Raw genomic sequence first — 25,096 nt, 5'->3', positions numbered from 1 at the left:
CACGCGCCTCGCCGGCCGGCGTCGCATGTCCCACCTGTCCACGCCGTCTTCCCCCAGGCCGCCGGACGACGCCATCTGCGGGTCGCCGCCGCCGCCGCCGTCGTCGGCCCCGGTCTCGGAGTGGTTCTCAAACTGCTGAATGATGTTCCTGACGCTTCCTGGACGCACTGTGCACACGCGCACGGAAACGCATACACGCACAAAGCTGCAGTTGCTTGCCAAGTGAGATGAAGGTTAACGGAAAGATAAAGACTCCAACCAGATGAAGTCCAAACTACAAGCATGGAGGTGAAGAGCAAAAGAGAGGAAGTAGGGCTGGGCACGACGAGCACTTTTCCAACAACTCTCTTAATTTCCTGCTTTAAGTGGAACCATTTGAGATTGTTTTCACTAATAGAATTATGACATATTGGAAACGTTTGATCCAAGGTATGTGCTTCCAAGTCACAAATATTTTGCCAAGGTTGCCTGGCCTCTCCTGTACTAGCAAACGCAAATTTGACAAAAGGCATATGAAGCAGCCGAGCCACAGAGTTTGAGGACTCAATCTTGTTTTAATTTTTTTAACGCTTAATATTAGGGGGTAACAAAGATGTTTTTTTTTTTTTAGGCCATTTCCAATATTTGGCAGAATAAAATTCAGATGACTGATTAATCGGCAGATTATCTCAAAAATATATATGTGATACATTTTGAAAATTTTGGGGCGCCTTAACACTTAACACACAGAATAAAGATATGAATTACAGGCATTACATTTGACTGCTTTACAATACCTTGTCCTTTAATATCTGTTTCACTTTACAACAACAAAGAGAAAATTGAGCAATATTTTTTCGAGGGAAGTGCGCTTTTTTTTGTTGTACGTTGTAATGTGTTAATGTGTTTTACAAAAAAAAAAAAAAGCTGCAAAAATCTGCCACATTTTGGCCTGATTTCAAAAGAGCCAAATATCTGCTGATTAAATCAGCTGGCCGATTAATTGGTCGGGCCCTACTTAAAATATTAATTTATTAAGGACTGTGTTTATTTTCACCAAATCTGTATATAGATGTTTTCTATTTCTTTAAATTGATGCAAATTAATGCTTGGAGAAAAAAAAAATTCTGGGGAACAAAAATTTCAACACTTATTATTATTCAGGAGAACGGAGGGAATTCCCGGAAGGGGGAAAAAAAAAAAAAACTAGTTTGGAATAATGTCACTGCCATTTACTTTTTGTAATCGCAAAAGGAGAAGAAAAAAAAAACCTAGTAAACTGAAAAACCGAGCCACGAGATTTTTTTTTCGGGCCATATCAGCAGCCCTTGCAGGATGTCGGCACGATGTGAGGGAATGAGGACAGGTAGTGAGGACAAGAGGGGAGAGAAAAAAAAAAAAAAAGTACCTTCAGCGGGGGACAACGGGACATGGAATGCTATGAAAGCAAAAAGAAGCCGACAGAAAGCACACAATGAGAAAATAAAAAAAAAAATAGAAATCAAACTAATATGGAATAGTCGATAATCAATGCTAAAAAAAAAAACGATGTTGACTGTGTGCCTACTGGACTGAGACGTGCTCCGAGGTTTGCCGATGTACTTCAGGATGGGATTCCGCTTTTTGTCCTCGCCATCTTTGTCCTTCCTACTGCTGCTCGGCTGAGGAGACCACATCGGACATGAAGCGGCGGCGGCGGCGCGCCAGCCGGCGCCGACGCTTCTTACCTTTTTTGCCTTGAGAAACGTGAGCCACTTTTCCTTCTCGGTGCTCAAACCGGGGAAGACCTTGGAGTCTCGCAGCTTGATGCCGGCGTGGCGCAGGTAAAGCAGCACGGCCGACGCCAGCGGGGAGCTGGGCAAAGAGGAGAGGATGCAGAGTGCGGCAGGCCAGAACGGGCTCGGACTTTGCTGCCTTTTTTTTTTTTTTTTTTACCTTTTGTCCTCTTCGTGCTTGCACCTGCGGCAGGGTCACAAAGGGCAAATGTATCAGGACAGAAGGCAGAGGGCGGGACTAAGTTTCAAGTCTCAAGTTTTAAGCCGGTTATTGTGGCAAAAATCAAGCGCGGTGACTCCCCACTAAACTTCGGTTTTAGCCAGGCAAGTCATGGATTAAAGTCGGACTTGAGTCAAGTCACATGACTGGAGTGCCCCACGTCCACTCACAGGATCTCCCAGAGGGCGGTGACTTGCTTGTCCACCACCTGACGCTCCTTCATCGGGTCTCCGTCCAGCAGCAGCAAGTCACCTTCGCCGAAGAGCGCGCCCAGGCCCATCATTTGCTTGTTCCTGCCCCCAACCACAAAAAAAAAAAAAAAAAAAAAAAAAAAATTAAAATAAGAACGCCAGCACGAGTTCGGCACCCGTAAACGGCGCCTGCCAGAACTGCCTGACGTACCTGTAGTCCAGAAGTTGGTCCTGGATGTGGGGCAGCACCTGCTGCTGCAGCTCCGACAGCGGCCCGCGGATGTCCTCCTGGGCGTGTAAGCGGCTCTCTGTCGGGAGAGAATGCACAAAGTGGCGAGGGAGCGTGCCAGAAGAGGCCCTGCCTCTTTCTCCTTCTCGTTTTTCTTCTTACCGATGTCTGTAAGGTAGTCTTCGGGTACTTTGAGCTTCAAGGGCTGAAACGTCAAGGAATGCAGTGTTTAGTGGCGACTGAGGCTGGGAGACAATCTTGTCATCTGTATTTTTTTTTTTTTTTTTGCACAGTGGCTAGTTCAAAGCGCTTTCAATTATGAAACAGGCTCAAAGTATTCCATCTGTACAAGGTAAAGGTATGCTAAGCAATCAAATGTCGTGTTCATTTCAAGAACTGCTACAACATTTGTGTGGATTTTGCGGTGGTCCAACGACAAACATCCAGAACCAAAACAAGACCCATCTGTAGTGCCATGACAAACTAGGTTCTTTTGTGATTTTTTTTTTTTTTTCCCCATTAACACATTACAACATAAGACAAAGATAATGATACTCAAAACCCCTCCCCCCCACCCAATGGGGGGAAAAAAGGGCCAATTTTTCTCTCTCTCTCAACAAATACTAAAGAAGAAAGTAAAAACTCAAATGTTCTGTCTTTCCTGTATTTATTGTTGTAACCGTTAATGAATGGTAATTTATTCAAGTGGAACTCAAGTCCAAAATGTTCTTTGCGATAACAGTCTGTGTCTAAACATGGTGTTCTGAAGTTACTTATTTTTGTTCATTATTCCAATCATTCTTTTAAGTATATGTATATATATATTTTGTTTATTTTACATTTTGTTTTGTTTGCATACTGATTACAAATGTGTACTCTGAATATGACGATATACTGTATAATGAGGTGAATTCTTTTCTATAAACCCTGCATGGGTTTTCTGTTCTCACCGGCACAATTTCTTCAAATGTTTTGGTTATTCTATTGTTTTTGTTTTTTTTGTATGTGCAAATAAATACAAATATAAATTTTATTGTGTTGGTGCAAGCAAGGCTTGAAATAAGCGTTTTTGCGTTGCCGTTTGCAACGTCAATTGTGTATTTTCACACTTCCAAACTTGTACTACTGAATATTTGTCTTATTCCTAGTTAGCTGGTTTAGTCTTATCAACGCATAGCCGCTCACTTTATCTGTCAATAAACAAGTATTGACTTGTATTACTTTCGCATTTCAGAAGGGAGAAAAAGGAAAACTCGTCTTGCATAATGTTATTTTGCATGAACATCCTCACGTCGGCAACTTGCGTCTGTACGTACGGCGTCTGGATCAAGGAAATGGGAGCAGATCTGCGGCGCCAGAGAGCGGGCGTCTTTGGGCGCGGCGCTCAGGTACGCCTCCACCGACAGGTAGAAGAGCTGCCGTGCGCAAAGACAACGTCAGGGAACCGCAGAGCCAAAAAGTGCACAGAGTTCAGGGCAGCCGACCAGCGGGTTGGGGTCCAGCAGCTGCGTGAAGACGTATCTCAGGAAGACGGTCATGTGGGCGGGCCGCGACTTCAGCAGCTCCATGTCCTGGAAGGGGCCGTCCATCTGCATGGGCGAACAGTGTTCATGTTCAAACTGTGCATCATGTCAGCGCTTAAACTTTTTCTTAGAAATCCAGATTTTTTTTTTTTTTTTTTTTTTTTTTTTAACTTTTCACAGTTCAGTTGCATTTCATATTTACGTACATTTGCATTTCATCTTTAAGGAAACGCTTTTAAACATCTATTAGGTCCAAAAATTAGAAAGGTAACCAATGAAAGAAAGCAGAGAACTTGCTGCATTCAAGGCAGGTGTGAAGTTGGATTTTTCCGAGCTCCAACCAGGAAAATTGCACTTTGAATTGGGAGGTCCAAGTTGCCAAGTCGGAAAAAAGAAAGGACCCCAAGTTCAGCGACCGGCTTCAATATGACATGACTTGACAATGCCGGAAATGGCAATGCATAATTCGCAAGATTATAAACACATCTCTTTTTCTTCCTTTATTATTACATTCTCTAGCTATTTGAAATAACTATGTAACACAACGTGCTTTGTACTGCCCGCATGAAGTTATTTGGTGAAATGAAAGAGATGCTTTGAAGACAAGGCATTTCTTTTTTTTTTATAGAAACGAAGGAAATTATGACAAAGGTTTGCTGAAGGTCAAAATGTGTTGCGACGAACCAGAAAAACAAACAATTTATCGGAATCAGCCATCATTGTTGTTTACATTCGCCTCGAATGCTTTCAGGTTAGAACTGGGACAATCCGAGTGGGTGGGTCTGACTTCCCAGCTTCCTTGAATGCAGCGTCAAGTCCATGGCGGGCTGCAACCGGAGCTAAGAAAGGCTCACCTCGTTGAACGCGTAACCGTCCTCATCCTCGTCCTCTTCCTCAGGCCCGATGATCTGGGCCCTGCCGCTCTGCCAAAGCCAACACACACACGCATGCACGTAAAAACACACACACACTTGACAGCTCAAACAGACATGCATGTACATGTGAACTTGCGTACGTATGTCGGGGGGGGGTTGTGATGATGATGATGAGGTGAGGAAGGCATGCAGCGGACAAGCTTTCTACTTGACGCTCGGTGAGTACTTCGCAATCTTTTATTTGCAACATCCTCGATCGAGGAGGGACAAATGCTTGGGGAATGAGACCGTCTCTCTTCGATATTTGATGCAGACGTCAATTGAAGATGCCGCGTATCACAAATGAGTTGCCCTTGCGGCTGAATTGTTGCGTATACTCAACGCTTTTTATTTCACGTGGAAATTAATTAAAATCACTCAGCTGCACGACTTCCATTTCAGCCATGGTGTACACTAAGGCTTAACGATTTTTGGAAGAAAAAAAAACAAATCAGATTTTTTTTTCCTTCAATTTTTCTCCTCAATATGCAAAGGTGGATTGCACTTAAAAGAAACGAGATGCGCCCTCTCCTCCGTCTGTCCGAGCAGTCACAAGGCAGGAAGTAAGATCACAGCAAACAGGAAGTGCTCACCCAATCAGAGAGGGGGTGTGTGTCGGAGCTCTGCCGTCGGTGTAGAAGGCTCCGGAAGGAAGGTGAGGGGGATGAGTGGGGACTGTCAAAGGCCTGGGAGGGACGGCGAGGGCCACAATCACAAACATGCCAGGGTGCGAGGCGGGAAGATGGGCAGCCTACCTCCGCGTCGCCCTCGCTCGAGTCCGCCGGCAAACGCCCTGCTGGAGGGAAAGAAGTAGGAGGAATATGAGTCTTAGCAAGAGTTGCTACCTTGATGTCTTTACCGATCGCACGAGGACACGAACCTTCGACCGCCGTGGTGACGCGAGTGACGCATTCCGTCCGCATTCCCTCCTGGAAGCGCACAAAAGGGACAAAACGGTTTGTAGGGGGGAAAGCGGCAGACGTTGACGGCCATCGTAAAGGCGCGGGGATCCTCACCACGTCCTGCTGCAGCTTGACGCGGACTTGATGAGCTCGCCTCTTGGCGCTTTCGATTCGCTCTTCCAGAGACGGCGACGGGTTCCGCGACCGCTCCCCCAATAAGGCCTGTGGAGCGCACGGCAGCGCAGGGTTTGACGCGAGGCCCGCTGTGATGTCATCGCCATGCGGGCGTTACCTGCAGCTCCATTTCTTCCTGGTGCAGCATCTTCCTGAGTATCTGAGAGGCATGCTTCTGCACCTCCGGGTCCTAAAACACCGATGACGATTACGATGATGACAAGTCTTCAAAACGCAGGCGAGGGCCGAGGTTATGCGAGTTCTCGACAACTAACGAAATAACAAACGGATGTTGAAAAGAATATTTTCATGAATGAAATAAAAACAAAAATGCTTACATCTTATGTTGATAAAAATAACTAGAATTATGGCAAAAATGTCAGTCGCTGTTGTCAATTAATATCATACAAGAGCTTTAGGGGTTCCTTTGAAATGGATTTATTTTGGTAATGTTGAACGTCCGTACAAGGAAGGTCGTTTGAGAATTGTCGTCTACTTTATTACGCAATACTTAGTGACCTGTTTTTTATTCATGCACTCAACAAACAATCCATATATTAAAAAAATAATAGTAAAACTAATTAGTAAAATTAATAAAAACTGAAGCAAAAAAAAAAAAAAAAAACATTTTTGAAAGAAATTAGGGCTGTCCAAGTCAGAGCATTAACTATTGAGATGAATTCAAATTTTACAACGCACTAAAAAAAAAAATCAACTCAGTTAACTCTGTTTTATTTACTTCCTGTAGCGGCTGACCTCTGCTCACTGTGCAGCCAAACTTAGAGGAGAGTCTTTGTCGCAAAGACTTTCACGTAGTTTTACTTTGAAAAGTTGCTCGGCGGCTCATTGGAGAAATCCAAAATAATTTGCACAGTTTGCACAGCCAAATTCAAATACCATATTAGTTGTACGTCTTTGGTGTATCTCATTCAACTGTATTTTACAGGAAAAGAATCATATTCAAGGATCAAAGAAAGCTATTAGAACAGTCTCTGAATCAAAATATACTTTTATTTTTTTTCCACATTAATTGCAAGATTTTACTCAGGTAAATATCGCTTCCAAGCTTCGGAAAAAATTGTGGTTGAAAAATACGATTAATCGCGATCAATTATGTAACATTTTGCGATTATTAGTTTAAAATATGTAATCGCGTGACAGCGCTAAAAAAAAATATCTAAAACCAAGTGATTTTAAAAAACATAAGTCAAAATGAAATAAATGACCGACTATGGTGATAATAATCTAAATCCAACCGAAAATCTAAATCTATGCTGGTGAGGACACAAGAGCCCCACTGACCTGGAGTGGTTTGGGTCCAGTGATTCTTTGCGAGGGGGTGCTGATCAGTCCTGACAGTAAAGGTGGTGTGGGTGGAGTCTCCCCACCAGTAAGTGTTCTCTGATTGAGGGTGGGCTCAGCGGGGAAGGACGACGGCGAAGGGGGCGGTCCTTGTAGTGTCAGCGCGACATACGTTCCAGCTGTGTCATGACAGAGACAACGCGCGTCAAGACACATACTAGTAAAAACACAGCTTTTTTTTTTTTTTTTTTTAATTCGCTGAACTGACATTTGATGAGCTTGACCACCTCCTGATGGGACATGGAGGACACGAGCGAACCGTTCACCTGGAGGACGGGAGAGGGACAGACAGGAAGTAAGCGGCGACGAAGCTCTCCATTGGCCGTGTGCCCCGAGGGAGCGCCCACCTTTATGATTCGGTCTCCTTCCTGGACTCCGGCCTTGACGGCTGCGCCGCCTGCAACGACAAATGAGTGGGAGGATAAGAGAAACACTGATTCAGCAACAAGTAGCAGCTAACCTGTGTGCGACTCTTCGCGTCTTGGAACGTAACTCAGTACAAGCTCAGCTCAACGATTTTTCCTCAATAACGCAATTGGGATTTAATAGGCGATTCTTTTTTTTTAAGGTCCTTTTCCCCATGTATTTTTTTTAAATGCATCTGTGTTACAATAAAATATGACTAAATTAGATTACAACAAGAATGTCAACTTATCTGTGGCTTAATCACTTCAACTTTTCATTTTTCATTAAATGTAAACGTGTGGACTGGACTCCTTAAGCACTAAATTAATCTCGACCAGTGGTGTCAAACTCATTTTTGTTTGTTTGGTTTCTTTCAGAGGGCTGTTATGACTGCGAAATTAAACAAATGTATGATCGCCTCATATTACATATCCATTCATTGTCAACATGACTTGTCAAATTGATAACTCCTTTTGCAATCAGAGGCCAGTAAAATCTGTTTGTTCAAATATTATTACATTTGTTTTTAAAGGGGAATTGGTAAGAACAAATGCTTGCAATATCTCAACGCTTTGAAGAGTGAAGGCAATTTACAATTTTTTTTTTTATAGCAAGAACATAAAGTTGGTTCACATCATTTTTACTTTGGCGGCCCACATAAAATGATGTGGGGGGCCCCCGTGCTTCGAGTTTGATACCTGTGATTTATATAATTAAATAAATACATACATACTAGTACATACTAGGACTGCACGATATTGGGAAAAATGTGCGATATGCGATATGGTTCTTGAACATAGCGGTATCAATATTCGATATATATATTGATATTATTGCGGTACTGAACAATTTTATTATCTAATGAAAGAATTACGTGTTTTTTTCAAGCAGCAAAAATAAGCAAGCTCAATGTATTCTTAGCTAATTAATTGTAATTACTCTAGATAAGTAAGGTAAAGGGGAAATATTAACAAGGTTTGCTGTTCATATGACTTCTAATTGGGACGCAGTAAACATCTGTTGAGTATTTTAACAAGAAGTTATTTGATTGTGTTGTTTTGAAAACTCAAAACTCTCGCAGGCTGAGGTCGCAAAAATACGAACGCCATACAAGAGTTAATGTCCGAAAATTGCATGAAGCAAACGTCCGGAAGTCAAAGACTTTCACTCAAGTAATATTCTTTCTTCTTTCTTTTACAATCATACTTTCAGGTACTTTTACACAAGACGGGTATAACTCACCTGCTCTCACATTCTGAACAAGTTTCACTCGCTCTCCGCACACAGTGAAGCCGAAACCCAGCTGGTCCTTCTGCACCACCACGCATCTTTGGACCAGGCCGGCGCCTGACAGAGGGACACGTAGACGTCAAAGCAAACCACACAGCAGGGTCATCATTACCGCCGTTAAACCGCACTCACCAGCGCTCTCATTGGGAACGTCAACCAGCGGGTCCCTCTGCTGACTGGCGGACGACTTGCGTTCCGAGTCCCCAATGGTCAGACTGCTGAGCCTGTGTTAGCAAAGAGACTGGTTCAGAAGACGGCGAGCTGCGGGACACTCGTTCAGAAAGGACAGCGTCGAGCAGAGAGGACAGGAGAGGGCGGGGAAGGCGTGACAAGCTGACAACTCACCAAGCGGCGAAGGGGCTGAAAGCGTGAGGAGGCGGGAAGCGGATCAAAGGGAAAGAGAGAGAAGACGTTCAGGCGTCACAACGCGTTTACTTTGACAACCCGCTTCTCTGAACCGCTCGTCTGTTTTACTCCCGACTTGCATTTGAGGCGCTCTCTGGCTTCTCCACTGAAATGTTTGTTTCGAGAAATACCTCTGTTTTCACACGGGCAGTCTAGGAGAACGAAGTCTGTCACTAAATTGGTGCTTGAGAATCACCTGTAGCCATAAACCTGAACTTGAAACAAAACTACTGACAATGTCCCTTGAAGGCATGCTTCATTTTCTTCCCTCTAATTATTAGGCCTTTCCACAATAATTTTTGAGCTCACGGTGATTGGGAAGTACCTCTGCTGGACACAGCTCAGACCAGCATGATGCTAAATTTTGCCCTCATCTTAACTTAAGCTTGTTTAGTACAAATATGTCATCAACGTTACCTGTCAAGGGTGGAGGTGGGCTGGCGGAGACTCATGTCTTCAGTCAGTGAGCTGCTGCTGTCGCCGTCCTCATCATGGCCATGTTCCACTTGCTCAAGTGTCTGTTTCTTATGCGGCTTCACAACACTGACGTATACAAGCTGCTCATTTTCCTTTCAGCATTCTTGTCAGGATGCTCACAATCGAAGCCATGATCATTAAAACCAACGTTTGCGTGTGTCCACATCTGTCACGACGCAGAGTGCAGAACGTTGCTTGAACGTGTCCAAGAAAAGGCTTGCTAGCAAGTCTAGTTTGAGTAGCACACTGCAGACAACTTATTTGGTCTGAAAAATATTGTACTTAATAGTGTGTCTTTGTTCCTCTATCTACACCAGCAACGTACAGTGACAGGTAGAACAATTGAAATGCTCTTCCACTTCATAGCACAAGGTACATATTGACCTGCACTTTATATCTGGTGCCGTGAGAATTTTTTCCTGGGTTAAAATATGTGCCTTGGCTCAAAAAAAGGTTGAGAAACACTGCAGTGGACAAACCCTACGTCTACTGCTAGCTGGCTGCCTGGCAGGTGACCCAACATTGGCCGTTGCTACTGTGTTCACACATTTCACATACAAAAATAGCCAATTTAAGGCACAATTTGATTGAGAACTCGATGGACCTATTCGCGTCTCGCTTGGTGTCAAGCTAGCGTTAGCTTGTTGGCCGGGCCAACGTCAAGCCGCGAAATCGCGTGAAAGCTGCAGCCACCCAAGGCGCCTCATTCTCGGGTTTCGGGAGAGCTAACAAGGCGCTCCTGTCGGAGGTTAGTAAAAACAAGCTATGCATTAAAATTGGAACCTACTATGTATGGATAAAGTGTGAACCTGCCACGCTGTAGGTGCTTCGTGAACGAGAAGACAGCCAGTGCATTTACTGCTGGTGCAAATCCACACAGGAGGTTAAAGAAGCACCGATGCTAGCCGGTTAGCCGCCTTCCAAGCCAAAGTCCACCTTGGCTACGCGGTTGAAAAAAAACAACGCGTGTTGCATCAACACCCACGCCTGGCAGTCATGCTCCACGCCGTACGCACAAAAAAAACGAAGCCTCCTAAATGCCAGCCGATGACCGAACGAGCGTGTTGTTTTGTTGCTGGGCTCTCCGGGGCATCCGCGGCCATGCACTTCCGCTTCCTGCTCGACCGCAACACGGTTGCGCGAGCGCCCCCTGCGGCCACGGCGTCGTTTCCGCGCACGGTGGAACGCGCATATCACCATAAGATGACGAACGAGACTTAACAAACAAACTAACTGACTAACAAACAAACAAAACCGTGCTCTGGCAAGTCTTACTTCATCAGTGATTGTTCAAAAACCGACTACGCTCGTTTTGACCAAACATGGTCTGGCGGCGCGTCAGGGCAGGATGGGGGTGGAGGGGGGCTGGGGGCTCAGGGGCGTGCATGCCAGAAGCAAACTTGGTGGAACCTTCACGCCGTCGACATCAGTTGAGAATCGCGGTAAGCTGCATCTACTGCTCAGGGGGTTCATTTCTCATGGCGCTGCTTCATTGCCTCTCTACCACGCACACATGGCCTAATTTTTGCGTAGTCTCGACACTTCCTGTCATCCATCAGCTGCTCGCAGCAACTTCCCCTGCTCGCTCAAGGAAGGGCGTGGGGGGGGCTTTTTTCAGTTAGGTGAGGTGGATTCTGAAGAAGACGATCTTGCTTTAGTTTTCAAGTAGCAAAGAGTAAAAAGAAAACATTTGAAAGGTTTGTGAAACAAAAAGAAATCGTTTTCAGCATGTTATGTGGTCTGTCAAAAAATATGAAAAACTATGCAAGGCAAATTATGTAATAAAACGGGGTTGATTATTAGGGTTCCCACGTACAGAAAATATTCGGTATGAATACAAGAGAAGAACTGTTGCACTTTGTGCCTAGTGTGTAAACAAATGCAGTGCAGCTCAGTTTCTGGTCAGTTAATGTAATGACCATCCAAATGTAACACGCTACAACTTCCAGCATGTCCCAAAACGCATCGTTGACGCGGAATTAAAAATGTAGTCTTTAATTTTTTGGGGTGGCGGGGGGTTGGGGTACATCATATATCAGGTTTTTGAGATATTTTCATTTTTTCAGGGATTGTTGTATGATTTTTCTCCATGTGTTGCTGCACAGTTTGTCTTCAGAACAAGATTCACCATGAACTAGGGCTGTGCAATTAATTGAAATTCAATTACCATGACGATTATTACACTGCATGATTACAAAATTGGCATAATCATAAAACATGATTATTAATATACATTTATATCCAATGCACTATATTTGTTTGGACAAGGAAATCATACTTGAATTGATACATTTGCACCTTTTAAAAATGTATAACTAATTTGATAAATTTTGTTTGGTCCAAAAGGAATTGACATAATTATCGTGTTTCAAAGAAATGTATTTGTCGTTATATATTTTTTTACGTTTAAACATTTTCTTGTTTTGTACCCAAAAATAAATGATCGTTTGAGTAATCGTGATTATTACCAAAACAATCGCGGTTAGGTTGTTTTTTCACAATTGAGCAGCCTTACCATGAACTGTCTCCCCTCCGTCACTCCCCCTTTCTAGAGACCGCATCAATTCCAGCTCCGCCCCTGTGACATCCCACCATGCCCATGATTATCTGGAGTCGTCTGCTGAGCGTGCGCGTCGCCGCCCTGCTGTTCACCTGCGTGGCCTTCAGCGTGGCGGCGCACGGCGCCTCGCTGCCACACGGCGGCATGGCCGCCTGGTGCATCTTCTGCTGGGCTTTCAGCTTCGCCGCCACCGCCGTCATCCTGCTGGTGGAGTTGCTGGGCCTGCAGGCACGCATACCCGTGTCCTGGTCCAACTTCCCCGTCACCGTGGCGTGCTACGCCGCCCTCCTCTGCCTCTCCGCCTCCGTCATCTTCCCGCTCTACTTCCTGAGGGTGCACAGTTACTACGGCGAGGTGCGCGACCACCGCATCGCCTCCACCGTCTTCTCCTGCCTGGCGTCGCTGGCCTACATGGTGGAGGTGAGCCTGACGCGAGCGCGGCCCGGCGAGGTGGCGGGCTACATGGCCACGGCGCCGGGCTTGCTAAAGGTGTGCCAGACATTCGTGGCGTGCATCATCTTCATCCTGGTCAGCGACCCCGTGGCGTACGAGCGGCACGCGGCGCTCCAGTGGTGCATGGCGGTGTACTGCACCTGCTTCATCCTCTCCATGGCCGTGGTGGTGATGTGCGTGGGCGAGTGCACCGGATGGCTGCCCGTCCCCTTCCCCCGCTTCTTGACGGCGTGCGGCCTCTTGGCGGCCATCATGTACCTGACGGCCACCATCATCTGGCCCGTCTTCCAGTTCGGCAAGCGCTACGGGGACAGAGCCGAGTCCCGCCTGATCACCGTGGCGGTCCTCACCGGCCTCAACTTCCTGCTGTACCTCGCCGACGTAGCGCACACTGCCAGACTCGTCTTCATCAGCGGCTGACGCAGCACTCTGTTTTTTTTCCAGAACTTTCTGTTACTACTAGGGCTGAACCATTTTTTTACACTGGTCAACAAATTTGTATTCTTTTTTTTAACTAGAGATGCAAGTAAACCTTCCTAGATTAACTGTAAACTATAATAATAATATATATATATAGAATATATTACATATACTGTATAGAATTATAATAATTACCAGGTATCAGTATCGGTCCGATACCAGACTTATTTTAAGGTATCGGGTGGACGCTGTCGATACCAACCTAAGATACTTAAAGCGGAAGCCAACCCAAACGTATTTTTTTCAAGAATATGTTCCCACCAGGCCCACTAGTTGAAACACAGCATTCTGATTAATTAGCAGCAAAGTGCACTCGTTTTTAGCCATCTGTGGGGGCGGCCAGTTTGTCTTTTGTCGACTGAAAATGACATCACAACTGCTCACAACGACCAATCACAGCTGACCTGTTTTCTGAATCTGAGCCGGGATTGGTCGTTGTGAGCAGTTGTGATGTCATTTTCAGTCGACAGAAGACAAAATGGCCGCCCCCAGAGATGGCTAAAAATAAATAGATTAACTCTTATTCCACAAACGCAATATTTATCATAATGCCCTGTTTCAACTAGTGGTCTTGCATAGAACATATTGTTTATACATAATGTTTGCGTTGACTTCCCCTTTTAGCCTAAAAATGAAATTAATAAAATAAAAAAATGAAAAAAAAATAAAAAAGACATCGAGTAAGTCCTCCTCAGCACTAGTTGGCGCTATACTGCGGCAGTGTGACATTTCGGCCAATCATTATCTGCGTCAGAAAGAAAGGTCTTTGTTGCCAATTGTTTTTGTCATTGTGTTAAATTAAATGTTATATTTCAAAAGTATTAGAGGTACCAGTACTCAAAGAGTGAATACTCGTACTGGTTGCAGTCTGAAAAAATGTGATTTTATTTGTAATATACTTAATCATATTCATCAATTAAGGATAAGGTCCAGCAACAGGTGTATTTTTTTTCTGAAATGTCTTTGCTATAAATGACAACAAACGTGCGGTAAAATGTGTATTGCCCAAGCTTTTAGAGGTCAAACTTAAAAATGAAAATATGCTAAATGCGTGAAAAATACTTTTAGGGACACACAAAGACATCTCTGATTCAAATGTGCTGTTGATCAGTGTAATCTAATTGCGTTTTTCTTCCCTCGATATTGCAATTGCAATTTAATGTGATTTATTTTTTTCAATGCCACTTTTTTTTTTTTTTTTTAACCTTTTTTTGACCTTGACAAATGTCTGATGAAGAGAGAAGCCCACTGCTGGAGAATTGTTGCTCAAAAAATATTCACCGCAAATTTCACAGACTATTTAGCAAAAGCAACAAAACCGGCTTTCTATTTGGGAACCCAGTGAACTGTGATGGCCTGTTGATTAAAAGCTCCCGAGGAAAGACATGTCTCTTGTTTTATTCAAGTCAAACTGTGTGCAAAATTAGAGCACTCATCCTATTCTTATCATACTATGTAACAATATGTTTCATTCGCACAATTTTTCCAGTATTAGCAACTGTAGTTGAAGAAGGTAGTAAGCAACCTAATGGAGATGGCAAGTGGAGTGACAAGGTGTGTTAATCGCGTACAATGTTTTTAGCATCGAAAATGACTGAAGCGCTTCTCTTCATGAAGCCAACTTGGCAGCAGTCCAGACAACAAATGGCAAGACCATCGAAATAAGATCCAAGCAAAGACAAACAGTACGTACAACGTCATCAAGTCATCTGTGTAAAAGACCAAACAGGAGTTTGAAAGCTTTGCTCTTGAAACCTGTCACTAATTTGTGTACTTTTCAAGTCTGTCCAACGTCGAGTGAGTGATTGACTCTGGTCTTCGCTTAGCGTGTCAGGCTGATTTGGGCCGAAGGCAAAAAGGCGCGTTTTACCGTCACTGGCCACCGCCTCACTCGTCCCTCCCCCCCTCCACCATCCGGTAGCGCTGTCGGCACGACGACGGCAGCGCCAGCGGCCACGAGAAGACCACGGGCACGCTCGTCTGGACGTTTCGCTCCAGGAAGTTGAACACGGGGTTCCACCATGTGCGCGACAGGAAGTTGTTAGGCACCCGACGGAGAGCCTGCCAGGAAGGAAAGAAGGAAGGGAGATGCCACGTACGTACTCAAAAGTATTTGGGAAATCAGGCGTATGTTGTCTAAGGTCGTCTGGTCTGTGTTTACATCACACTTGTTTGGTAGAATTTTGTGAAGTTGATGCAGTGTGCAGTAAGTTAACAACTCTAATTGAAGTTGAAAAACTCTTTCATATTCATTCATGGTTCATTTGTCTTTATTTTTGCGTAACCGTAAACCTTAAATTTGCTTTTAAAAGAATATCTTGTTGAAACAGGGCATTCTGATAAATATTGGGTTTGTGGAATAAGTGTTAATCCACTCGTTTGAAGACATCTCTGGAGGCGGCCATTTTGTCTTCTGTCGACTAAAAATGACATCACAACTGCTCACAGCGACCAATCGCGGCTCAGATTCAGAAAACAGGTCAGCCGTGATTGGTTGTTGTGAGCAGTTGAGATGTCATTTTCAGTTGACAGAGGACAAAATGGCCGCCCCCGGAGTTAAAACGAGTGCACTTTGCTGCTAATTAATCAGATTGCCGTGTTTCAACTAGTGAGCCTGCTGGGAACATATTCTTGAGAAAAATATGTTTGGGTTGACTTCAGTTTTAACCTATAAAACCAAAATATTTATGGATAGTAAATCTGATATTGTTTTTTATTTTCTAGTACAAATGAATTTATTGCTTGTGTTACAGTAATCGTATATTAAACCGCGATCACAACACTGAGGAAAAAAAAAATGGTTCAGCCCTACTGGTGAGGTGAATTGTCTTACTAGTGAGGAAATAAAGCATAAGTAGTATATGGACATTAAACCAGATGTTGAGGTTATGGAATAAATTCTCACACACTTTGGGATAGGAGCGTGCTTGCGCTTACGTGCGTGTTGGCCATGGTGTGGTACCACCAGAAGAGCCTGGTGGTGACGAAGTATCCCACCAGGACGTCGATGCTGTAGTGCTCATGCCCCACCAGGATGCAGAGCACGCCCGAGGCGCTGAGCAGCCAGCAGATCCACTGGTACCAGCACATCCAGCGAGGAGAATCTGCAGCGCGACAGGCTCACGTTAGATCACGCCACGCCAAATGTGCCGACGCCATTCCGCTTGTCCGTTTTGACAACTCACACTCTTTGATGAAGAGGTAGGACAGGGTCAACATAACCGTGTGGCCGCTGTACAGGAAGTCGCCGCACATCATGTGGGAGCCCGTCAGAGATAAGCCTGTGCATGCATTAAGCACATTTTAGAGTCTCTCCTTTTTTTAATTTATTTTTTTTACTTTAAGTAGAGGATTTGTGTCAGTACTTCTGCTTGAAGTGAAAGTCAAGTGAAAAAAATGGAATATGTGAATAATAATAACAAATGAATTAATCAAGAATTATTTATCTTGCAAAACTTGGGCTTTGGCGGCTTATGGTTGCCAATCAAATTACAGTACCTGAATTTCTGTAAAGGGGTGCCACAAAGCTCTATTTTCGAACCACTGTTTTTCCATATATAATAATGATTTCCATGTTGGTATCAAATACAGTTAAATTAATCCGTATACGAATGACGATGAGTGTGTGTGTGTGTGTGTGTGTGTGTGTGTGCGCGTGCTAGACCTCCTCCAGAGATGAGCCGCACAATCCTCCAGATCTTCCCCGCCGAGTCATCGTACAGCTGCAAGTTTCCATGACAGCACAGATCAACGCAAGGTGATGACTACAAGCGAGCGCGTGTGTGTGCTCGCGTACCTTGGGCGCACACACCATGTGTCGGCCCGGCACGGGCAGGGTGGTGATGTACATGGTGACGCAGCGGTACATGTAAAGTGTTCCGATGAGGAAGAAGCAGCGGCGCCCCACGATGGCTCTGAAGTGAAGAAAATTGAACTGTCACAGGGGCAAAGTCCACACATACTGTTGACACTTGTGTTAATAACACAGAAACAACCAACTATACAGTATGTATAAAAAAAATACAAGCGAAGCATTGAGTAGGAATGAAAAGAAATCGAAAGGGAACATGGAACATGAAAAAAAAAAAAAAAGATTCTTGAGGTTTAACACGGGATCGCATTTCTTACCTGTGCTTGAGCAGCAGCCACTGGACCAGCCAAAGTCCCACCAGGATCAGCCCGTTGACCTCGGTGACAGTGAAGGCCCAGGGAACGCGGCCCACGTAGTCAAAAAATTTGTCGGGCAGCGGCGGGCTCACAGACTTGTCGGGCACCCTCTCGTGCACAATGGTGATGACCACAGTGGTGAAGACCAAGTTGAAGACGGCGTAGAGGAAGGCCACGCCCGTCTTCCACCACTCCTTCGGGAGCCGGTCGGCGCGCTCCTCGGGCAATGAGATCTTGACATAGTCGCAGTGGCGTTTCAGGCCGCTGCTCAGGGATTGGATCAGCTGGTTCTGCTGGAGAAGTCCGCCCATTTTGCTGCGCTTGCTCCTGCCGTCGGGGGCGTCGGCCGGAGGTGGGGAGGCGGGGCGACCGGGGCCGCCGTTAGGTTGATCAGGCGAGGAGGGCGCGGTTGTAGTTACGCTTACTTCCACGTGGGGGCGGATGTCGTCGTCGTCGTCCTGGATCAGACCCGAGGCCGCCATGACCCTCTTTGGGAGGACCGCGACTCGGAACGCAGTCCCTGCTAATCACCAGATCCGAATAATCGATCCTGATGGCGCTTCCCAAATGATGCCGGTTCAGGAAGTTAAGCCGCAAAGCTGAAAATCAACATCACTTTATTATTATTTTATTTGAGTGCTTTCATACAAAAAAGATTCCAGTCAGTGAGCGAGTGAATGAGTTAACTACTGGCACTGTGGACAGATGAATCAAAAAATGACAAGCTTGGAAAAACTTTGCAATGCTGTGTAAATATGGTGGAGGGGGAATTATGGTTTGGGGCTGCGCTGCACACTCCGGAACTGAATATATCGGATGATGCAACCAGACCACGACAAAACGTTTAAGTTTTTAATTGCTCAGTATGGCTTCAACAGAAGAAAATACATATTTTTTGGGTGGCCCAGTTAGAGTACTGACCTAAACCAATTAAATGGTCCAAAATTCCTCCTGACTCGATCTGTAACTACAGGAAATGTTTAATGCTTCCAAAGCAGTCTCAGCTAGTTATTGATTCCAAACGTTATCATACTTTTTACAGTCTGCAATGATTTCTTTTTACATATTGTGCTCAATTAAAAACATGAAAACATGTCCTTTTGTCATACGTGCGATCCCACTAGGAGTAAATCAGCAATCGCTGAATTAAATGTTCCAAATATGAATAACAGTGGATTGAATTTGTGATTTTATCCAATAGAGTACATTTTCTAAGTACAGTTCAATTGTATTTAACTTTTAAATAAAATATATTTGGATTTAATCTTTTAGAACCGTCAACTTTTGTGCGATAGAGTTCAATTGAATCATTACTGAAGTAGTCTTTTTTTAAGCGTGGTGTGCTTTCAGTGAAAGTCAAAATGTTTCTGGCAGTAATATTGTAAAAACAACCACCTATGACCTATGTCATCTTTAAAGACATGACAGTCACACGCATCAAAAAGAAAATCAAAGAGCAATCCACCTTGTTTCTGATTTTATGCATTACCGCCCTCAGCTGTCGACTGCAACTGACGTCAGAATCAGACCGTGTTTAGACAATAATATGTTCGATTGAAGACATTATTGCAAAGAAATTGTGGGACTTGACTTCGGCTTTAAAGGTGTAATGTTACAGGGCCGTACAATATACAAATACTACAAATGTACTTTTGGGAATGGTATCTCTGCCTTGTTTAAGTCGACAACCTGACTGTATTTTTATGTTGATCATTATTTTTGTAGATCATTGACTTAGATCAGGTATGTCAAACTCCTGTATGTCTTAGAGGTTTCCTCCTGCAACACATCTGATTCAAACAATCGTGATCAGGCCCCTGCAGAACTTGCTGATGAGCTGATCATTTGTGTTGCAGCAGGGAGAGATGGAAAACAGGCAGGACAGCGGCCCTCGAGTACCGGAGTTCGACATCTGTGACTTAGATGAAGATCCGAATACATTTTATGACATTTTATGACTAATTTATGAAGATATCCAGGTAATTATTCTCTCTTGTAACTGCAAGTGTCTGCGTGTATGTGTGTTGAGAGAGAGAGAGAGAGAGAGAGAGAGAGAGAGAGAGAGAGAGAGAGAGAGAGAGAGAGAGAGAGAGAGAGAGAGAGAGAGAGAGACAGAGAGACAGAGAGAGAGAGAGAGGAGAGAGAGAGAGAGAGAGAGAGAGAGAGAGAGAGAGACAGAGAGACAGAGAGAGACAGAGAGAGAGAGATTTTAATATAATAATTAAAACGTTTAAGTTTTTAATTGCTACCGGTATTTGAACATTGCGAAAAAAGACACTCCCGTTCAGACACTGAACGCAACACCAAGCGTAACTTCCTGTTTACGCCTCTCAAATCAACATCAGGAGACTCTAATTAAAGTAGATTCGGCAACAGTGGGCGTTATGTCGCTGTTTTGACCATCAATGTTCATTTAATAATAAAAATAGGATGAAAAATCAGTAGAGACTAGAATAAGAGTGTTAAACAAATATAAATGTTTTTGTTTCGCTGCACGTTTAATGATGATAAAGGCAACGATCAATTCATTTGTCATTAGCCATTAATTGCGTTTAAAGGGCAAAACATGAAAATCAAATAGACGGCGTCCTTCAAGGAGGCTCAGCTCGGAAATGGGAAATACACCTGTCGGAATCGATTGCACAAACTTCGTCGTCATAAAAACAGCTAAAGTGAAAAAACACACACTCACCGCTTCAGCTCAGCATAGAAAAAGAATAATCCCCGCAAAATGAAGTATTTTCGTTCTTTAGCAAACTTCGAGCTGGTGTAGGTTCGACTTGGACGAGTTGCGGGCTCACACGGCTGTGGTTCGACGTCTACTTCCGGTTACGCCCCCTCCCATACTCTCCGTGACTCACCTGAGTTCGGCCAAACTCGTTTTTTTTCGTTTAAAAAAACACTCCAATACGACTGGAATCACTCTACGGAAGCTCGGAAATATCCGAATAATCAGTACCTAGCTCAATAGTTAAGATAGTGTATACATTTTTTATGTGTTGTTTTTTAAACCATAGTGTTTAAAATCTAATTTCAATGTTAATATTTTGAATTTTTACCATTCAGAATTTAAACCATGTAAACGTCGAAAGGGCGGCCAACCTCATTTTTCCGAAATCAACAGACAGGTCATCACACTGAAGGAACCCCAAACAAAACAAAACAAAAAAAACTATAGGCCTACTTACCATTATGGTGCCGAAAGAAAGGAGACGCAGGAGGTGTATCACAAAATACTTTACTGAACATGACATCCCCAAACCCTTAGTACCAAGGGGGAATTATGCCAGCAAACACCACACCACACCAAACACCATACTTTTTTCTTTTGTTGTTTGTTTACACCAAACTGTTTTTTTTAAAGAAATGTGTCATGATTTAATATTTTGATTTGTATTATTTACACATGACAAACGGTCAATGTTGGTACAATTGGTGGGATGCAGTTCGTTTACACTCCATCAGAGGGCAGTATTTATCACATTAAAACCGCTCTTTCACTTTTGTCATTACATTCGATTTGTTTTTCTACTGTATGAATAAGCATGGCTTGCATGGTTCATATTCCACCTGCTTTCAGAATAAGAATAAAAGCGATTAGCTTGAAAAACAAAAACACTCTGATAGTGGGTGTTCTTGTGTGGGGGTGCGGGGGGGGGCGTGCCCCCCGTAGCTGAAGATGGACTGGGACAGCTGATGGACAAACGTCTCTGTCGGCGTAGGTCAACACAAAGCTTGGAGACATGGACTCGGACAAGATGTTTCATCCCAGGTTGGAAAGCTTCCGCAAATTTGTGCGAGTGTGTGTGTGTGTGTAGCGCACTAGTAAAGTCACCGTGGTTGGAATTGAAGCATGTTTTTTGTTTTTTCATGAGATGAGTATGAAACTTCACCTTTCCCATCAAACAGTCCCCATACGTAACATTTTGTTGTATATTTTAATAGAATTCCGCATCGTTACTGTTTTTGTTGTTTGTGTGTGGTTGTGTGTGCGTGTGTGTGTTTATACAGTGTCATATTTTCGCAGTGTGCGCATGCGCCTAGTCAACTAAAGTTATTTTGAGCGAGCACAGCTGTCGCGTGCACGCGATGTGAGGACATTTTTGCAGACGTACATGCTATGCTATAGAACAGGGGTGGCCAAATCCGGTCCTCAAGAGCCACAATCCAGCCTGTTTTAGGTGTATCCCTACGGCAACACACCTGATTCAAATCATCAGGTTCATTATCAGGCTTTTGCAAATCTTCCAGATGAGCTGATCATTTGAAACAGGCGTGTTGCCGTAGGGTTAAACCTAAAACAGGCTGGATTATAGATCTTGAGGGCTTTCAATCCAAAATGTATCCCCGCCTCTTGCCCAAAGTCAGCTAAGATGCAAAAGTGTTGATGTTATGGCTCTATTTTCAGCCTTTCCGCTGCCCTGATGAAGTTGGATCCCGAGGATGGCGGGAAGATGATGGAGTACTTCCAAACACACGCTTTGCTGGCCAGAGAGAAAGCTCGTGAGACCCCCCCCCCCCACACACACACACAGCCAATCAAATCGATCCCGGTGGGCGAAAAAGTGAGTGGTTTGGGTTTTTCGCAGTCCTGCAGGCATCCGTGCGTGAGCAAAAGAAGCTGCTGGTGGAAAACGGCAAACTGAAGAAGGACATCGAGGAGCTGAGGCACGAGCTGCGCGACAAGCAGAGGAGACGCGTAGGTATGAGCGCTCGCGGTCAATGGCTGGAATCCATTTTCCTCCTATTTGTATCTCTTTCTTTCAGCTAAGGCCCTCCTCTCACCCAGCAAAGCCGTCAATCCATCCGCTTCACCTGCCGCCGAGTCGCCGACCCCCTCGGTGGACCTCGAGGAAGGAGGACGCAAGGTGGCCACCAGGCAAAGAGGAGACAAGAAAGGTGAGGAGTCAAAATGGAAACACTTAGCAACGTGAAATTTTGTAGGTCGTCTCTTTTGGGCGAAGACGCCGCCGCAACTGTTGTGGCTGATCACTCACGACCACTCAGGTGACCCGGGAGACCAAAATATTGCTGGCGCTCTCACTGTGGTCACAGAGTCGCCGCAACGTCTCCGTCACACAGGCTCTACTTTGCTCGAAAGATTTCAACCGTTGCCACTACAACACACATTATAAAGTACATAAACAACAGTGAACCGTTATCAGTTCATTTGAAGTGCAGGAGGGGTCGCTAAATTCCAAAATTTCCCAAATCATGGATATATTCAACACTTAATAGTGTTACAAACGCCTCATTGGACAAGCGGCTGTTGTGACGGATGATTGGAGATGCCCTATACTGCACTGTGTTCATACAGATAAGTTACAATCCAAAAACAGTTGGGTTAAAAATAACACAATTTGGGGTCAAAAATGGACCAATCCACTACTTGGGTCAATCTGACCCAACTTTCTGGGTTGTTTATGCAGGAAACAACCCAAAGAATGCGTAGTTTTGTACAAAACAATCCCTAAAATTGGACTGTTCTGTACAAAACAACGCAAGAAAGTTGGGTCAAACTGACCCAAGTAGTGAATCGGTCAATTTTTGACCCCTAATTGTGTTATTTTTAACCCAAATGTTTTTAGAGTGTAGCTAGCCTATTAATTTGAGTAAGTCCAAGTCAGCAGTTGTGGGTTGTTTGTCTATTTGTGCACTGGCGACCATTTTAGGGTGTATCCCTTCCTCTTGTCCAAATTAAGTGATATGAGTTAGATGTTGAAATGTGACAGGACTCTTTTTTTTTTTTTTTTTTTGTCCAGCTGCTCCTGAAGCGCTCCCTCTGGGGCCGGCGCCCACAGTTGACGTCTCACGCCTCGACCTGAGAGTTGGACGCATCCTCAGCGTTCGCCGCCACCCACAAGCGGCGAATCTGACTGTTCAAGATGTCGACACCGGAGAGAAAGCGCCCCGCTCGGTCGTCAGCAAGCGCCGTCCGGATGACGAACAACCGGTTTCTTTTTTTTTTTTTTCTCCCCATCTCGTTCATTTCCGCCCCTGCTTCTTCGTTGCGTCGCAAATTTTCTTTTGCCCGGCAGCTCACTGGCTCGCTCGCCGTCTTGCTCTGCAACGTCAAGGCCTGCAAAGTGAAGGGCGTGGCTTCGCACGCCCGCCTCCTGCGCTGCTTTCAGTCGGACGGTCGAGTTGAGCTTCTGGCCCCGCCCGCGGGCTCCAACCCTGGAGACAGAGTCACTTTCCTCAACTACCCCGGTAACCATGGTTACACTTCTAAACTTCCATCCATGTTCAATTTTACTCCATCCATCCGCTTGCAGTATATCGACAAAAAATTGAGTTGACAGGTGAATTTGGGATGAGAGGCAGGTCCCTCAAAAGGCACATGTTGACAGACAATCGACTAGTCTCCTGTCAACCAAAACAGACATCGTCAATTTATTTCATTGTGCTGCTCCCTTCGGTGTGTTCGCCATGGCCACCGGGAGGCAGTATAACACAGCGATGACACAAACAAAGAAGAATAGACTCTTTCTCTTACTCCTTTGAAAACAGTAAGATGCTGTAAAAAGTGTTACTTTTCATAGAGGATAAAGAATATATGCCCTGTGTTATATTAGGTGTTGCTCCACCATCTGTTCGAATATCCATTGTTAAAAAGGTTCTTAAACTGCGATGCTAACTGTTAGCATATCAGTGGCGTTTTTCATTATATGGTAGCATTAAGCTGGCGGGCCGTTAATAAAAGGGAAATCAACCCAAACACATTTTTTTCAAGAATATGTTCCCAGCGGGCCCACTAGTTGAAACACGGCACTCTGATTAATATTGTGTTTGTGAAATATGAGTTAAGCGGCAAAATCCTCCCGTTTTTAGCCATCTCAGGGGGCGGCCATTTTGTCACTTCTGACGACTGAAAAGGACATCACAACTGCTCAGGGCTCAGGTAACGACCAATCACGGCTCAGCTTCAGAAAACAGGTCAGCCGTGATTGGTCGTTACCTGAGCCCTGAACAGTTGTGAGGTCATTTTCAGTCGACAGAAAATGGCCGCCCCAAGAGAGGGCTAAAGACGGGTGGATTAACTCTTATTCCACACACGCAATATTTATGCTTTGTTTCAACTAGTGGATTTGCATAGAACATTCTTGAAAAAAATATGTTTGAGTTGACTTCCCTTTAAGTTGGTTGTTTCAAATACACAAAACAGTTTGGCAGTAAACTTCAACTGGTACTGTTAAACAGCTTGAAGCATCTTATTTGAAGAATTGTTCATGATTTGAATTATTGACAGATACTGGACACTTCGCCCAGCAATGACATGGCAATGGACTCGCCACCTGTGTGTGTGTGTGTGTGTGTGTGTGTGTGTATACCTGTTGACCAGGTGAACCTGACCGGGAGCTGAAGGCCAAGCAGCGGGTGTGGGATCGAGTCCAACCCGGCCTGCAGGTGGACGCCCAGGGTGTGGCCAACTACAAGGACTGTGGCTTCCAGGTGAAGGGAAAGGGCCTGTGCAGGGCACCGTCCCTCACCAACTGCACCATCCGATGCGCATAGACGCGGCACCGATGCCGTTTGATGACGTCAGCATGGTTACAAGGTCTTGTTGTTGTTGTTGTTAGCCACAAAAAC

At 44.6% G+C, this 25,096-nt stretch overlaps 4 protein-coding genes across 4 annotated transcripts in view; 2 read left to right on the top strand and 2 right to left on the bottom strand.

The window, feature by feature from the left end:
- arhgef11 (Rho guanine nucleotide exchange factor (GEF) 11) overlaps nt 1–11,443 on the bottom strand; it is a 21,281-nt gene extending 9,838 nt beyond the window's left edge. Inside the window, 23 exon segments of the mRNA XM_086024211.1 lie at nt 35–167; nt 1,388–1,417; nt 1,547–1,640; nt 1,707–1,833; nt 1,915–1,938; nt 2,145–2,267; nt 2,377–2,473; nt 2,557–2,599; nt 3,711–3,809; nt 3,879–3,983; nt 4,772–4,840; nt 5,425–5,517; nt 5,587–5,627; nt 5,712–5,760; nt 5,848–5,955; nt 6,026–6,097; nt 7,210–7,388; nt 7,478–7,535; nt 7,617–7,666; nt 8,917–9,021; nt 9,097–9,188; nt 9,310–9,324; nt 9,787–11,443. Coding sequence (XP_085880337.1) covers nt 35–167; nt 1,388–1,417; nt 1,547–1,640; nt 1,707–1,833; nt 1,915–1,938; nt 2,145–2,267; nt 2,377–2,473; nt 2,557–2,599; nt 3,711–3,809; nt 3,879–3,983; nt 4,772–4,840; nt 5,425–5,517; nt 5,587–5,627; nt 5,712–5,760; nt 5,848–5,955; nt 6,026–6,097; nt 7,210–7,388; nt 7,478–7,535; nt 7,617–7,666; nt 8,917–9,021; nt 9,097–9,188; nt 9,310–9,324; nt 9,787–9,821 — 1,841 coding nt within the window. The 5' untranslated portion in view covers nt 9,822–11,443.
- On the top strand, nt 11,201–14,721 carry LOC147151020 (myeloid-associated differentiation marker homolog). Its single transcript, XM_086024215.1, has 2 exons — nt 11,201–11,288; nt 12,399–14,721. Exon 2 carries the CDS (start codon nt 12,440–12,442, stop codon nt 13,277–13,279), a length of 840 nt encoding a protein of 279 aa, XP_085880341.1. The 5' UTR covers nt 11,201–11,288; nt 12,399–12,439; the 3' UTR covers nt 13,280–14,721.
- LOC147151019 (phosphatidylcholine:ceramide cholinephosphotransferase 2-like) lies at nt 14,722–20,377 on the bottom strand. The gene is made up of 7 exons (XM_086024213.1): nt 20,199–20,377; nt 17,468–18,105; nt 17,136–17,253; nt 17,004–17,061; nt 16,525–16,620; nt 16,277–16,443; nt 14,722–15,400 (listed from the first exon to the last, which is right to left on the bottom strand). The coding sequence occupies exons 2-7, from the start codon at nt 17,986–17,988 to the stop codon at nt 15,227–15,229; spliced, it is 1,134 nt and encodes a 377-aa protein (XP_085880339.1). The 5' UTR covers nt 17,989–18,105; nt 20,199–20,377; the 3' UTR covers nt 14,722–15,226.
- Nucleotides 15,270–25,096, top strand: LOC147151018 (aminoacyl tRNA synthase complex-interacting multifunctional protein 1-like). The gene is made up of 10 exons (XM_086024214.1): nt 15,270–15,434; nt 16,259–17,096; nt 19,363–19,485; nt 21,229–21,278; nt 21,915–22,009; nt 22,096–22,209; nt 22,274–22,405; nt 23,269–23,459; nt 23,545–23,716; nt 24,849–25,096. The coding sequence occupies exons 4-10, from the start codon at nt 21,250–21,252 to the stop codon at nt 25,019–25,021; spliced, it is 906 nt and encodes a 301-aa protein (XP_085880340.1). The 5' UTR covers nt 15,270–15,434; nt 16,259–17,096; nt 19,363–19,485; nt 21,229–21,249; the 3' UTR covers nt 25,022–25,096.

The sequence above is a fragment of the Filicampus tigris genome, chromosome 2 (genome assembly GCF_054856515.1).
Source record: "Filicampus tigris isolate MCC_2025a chromosome 2, RoL_Ftig_1.0, whole genome shotgun sequence".
Lineage (NCBI taxonomy): Eukaryota > Metazoa > Chordata > Actinopteri > Syngnathiformes > Syngnathidae > Filicampus > Filicampus tigris.
The sequence above is the reverse complement of the archived record's forward strand: the minus strand, read 5'-3'. Positions and strand labels throughout refer to the sequence as shown.

Coding starts and splice junctions, on each gene's coding strand:
- LOC147151020 (XM_086024215.1), top strand. CDS start 12,440: ATGCCCATGATTATCTGGAGTCGTCTGCTGAGCGTGCGCGTCGCCGCC.
- LOC147151018 (XM_086024214.1), top strand. CDS start 21,250: ATGGACTCGGACAAGATGTTTCATCCCAG. Junction 22,010..22,095: donor GCTGGCCAGAGAGAAAGCTC/GTGAGACCCCCC, acceptor GGTTTTTCGCAG/TCCTGCAGGCATCCGTGCGT. Junction 23,717..24,848: donor CACTTTCCTCAACTACCCCG/GTAACCATGGTT, acceptor CCTGTTGACCAG/GTGAACCTGACCGGGAGCTG.
- LOC147151019 (XM_086024213.1), bottom strand. CDS start 17,988: ATGGCGGCCTCGGGTCTGATCCAGGACGACGACGACGACATCCGCCCC. Junction 17,254..17,467: donor TGGCTGCTGCTCAAGCACAG/GTAAGAAATGCG, acceptor TCTTCACTTCAG/AGCCATCGTGGGGCGCCGCT. Junction 16,621..17,003: donor GCGGCTCATCTCTGGAGGAG/GTCTAGCACGCG, acceptor ATGCATGCACAG/GCTTATCTCTGACGGGCTCC.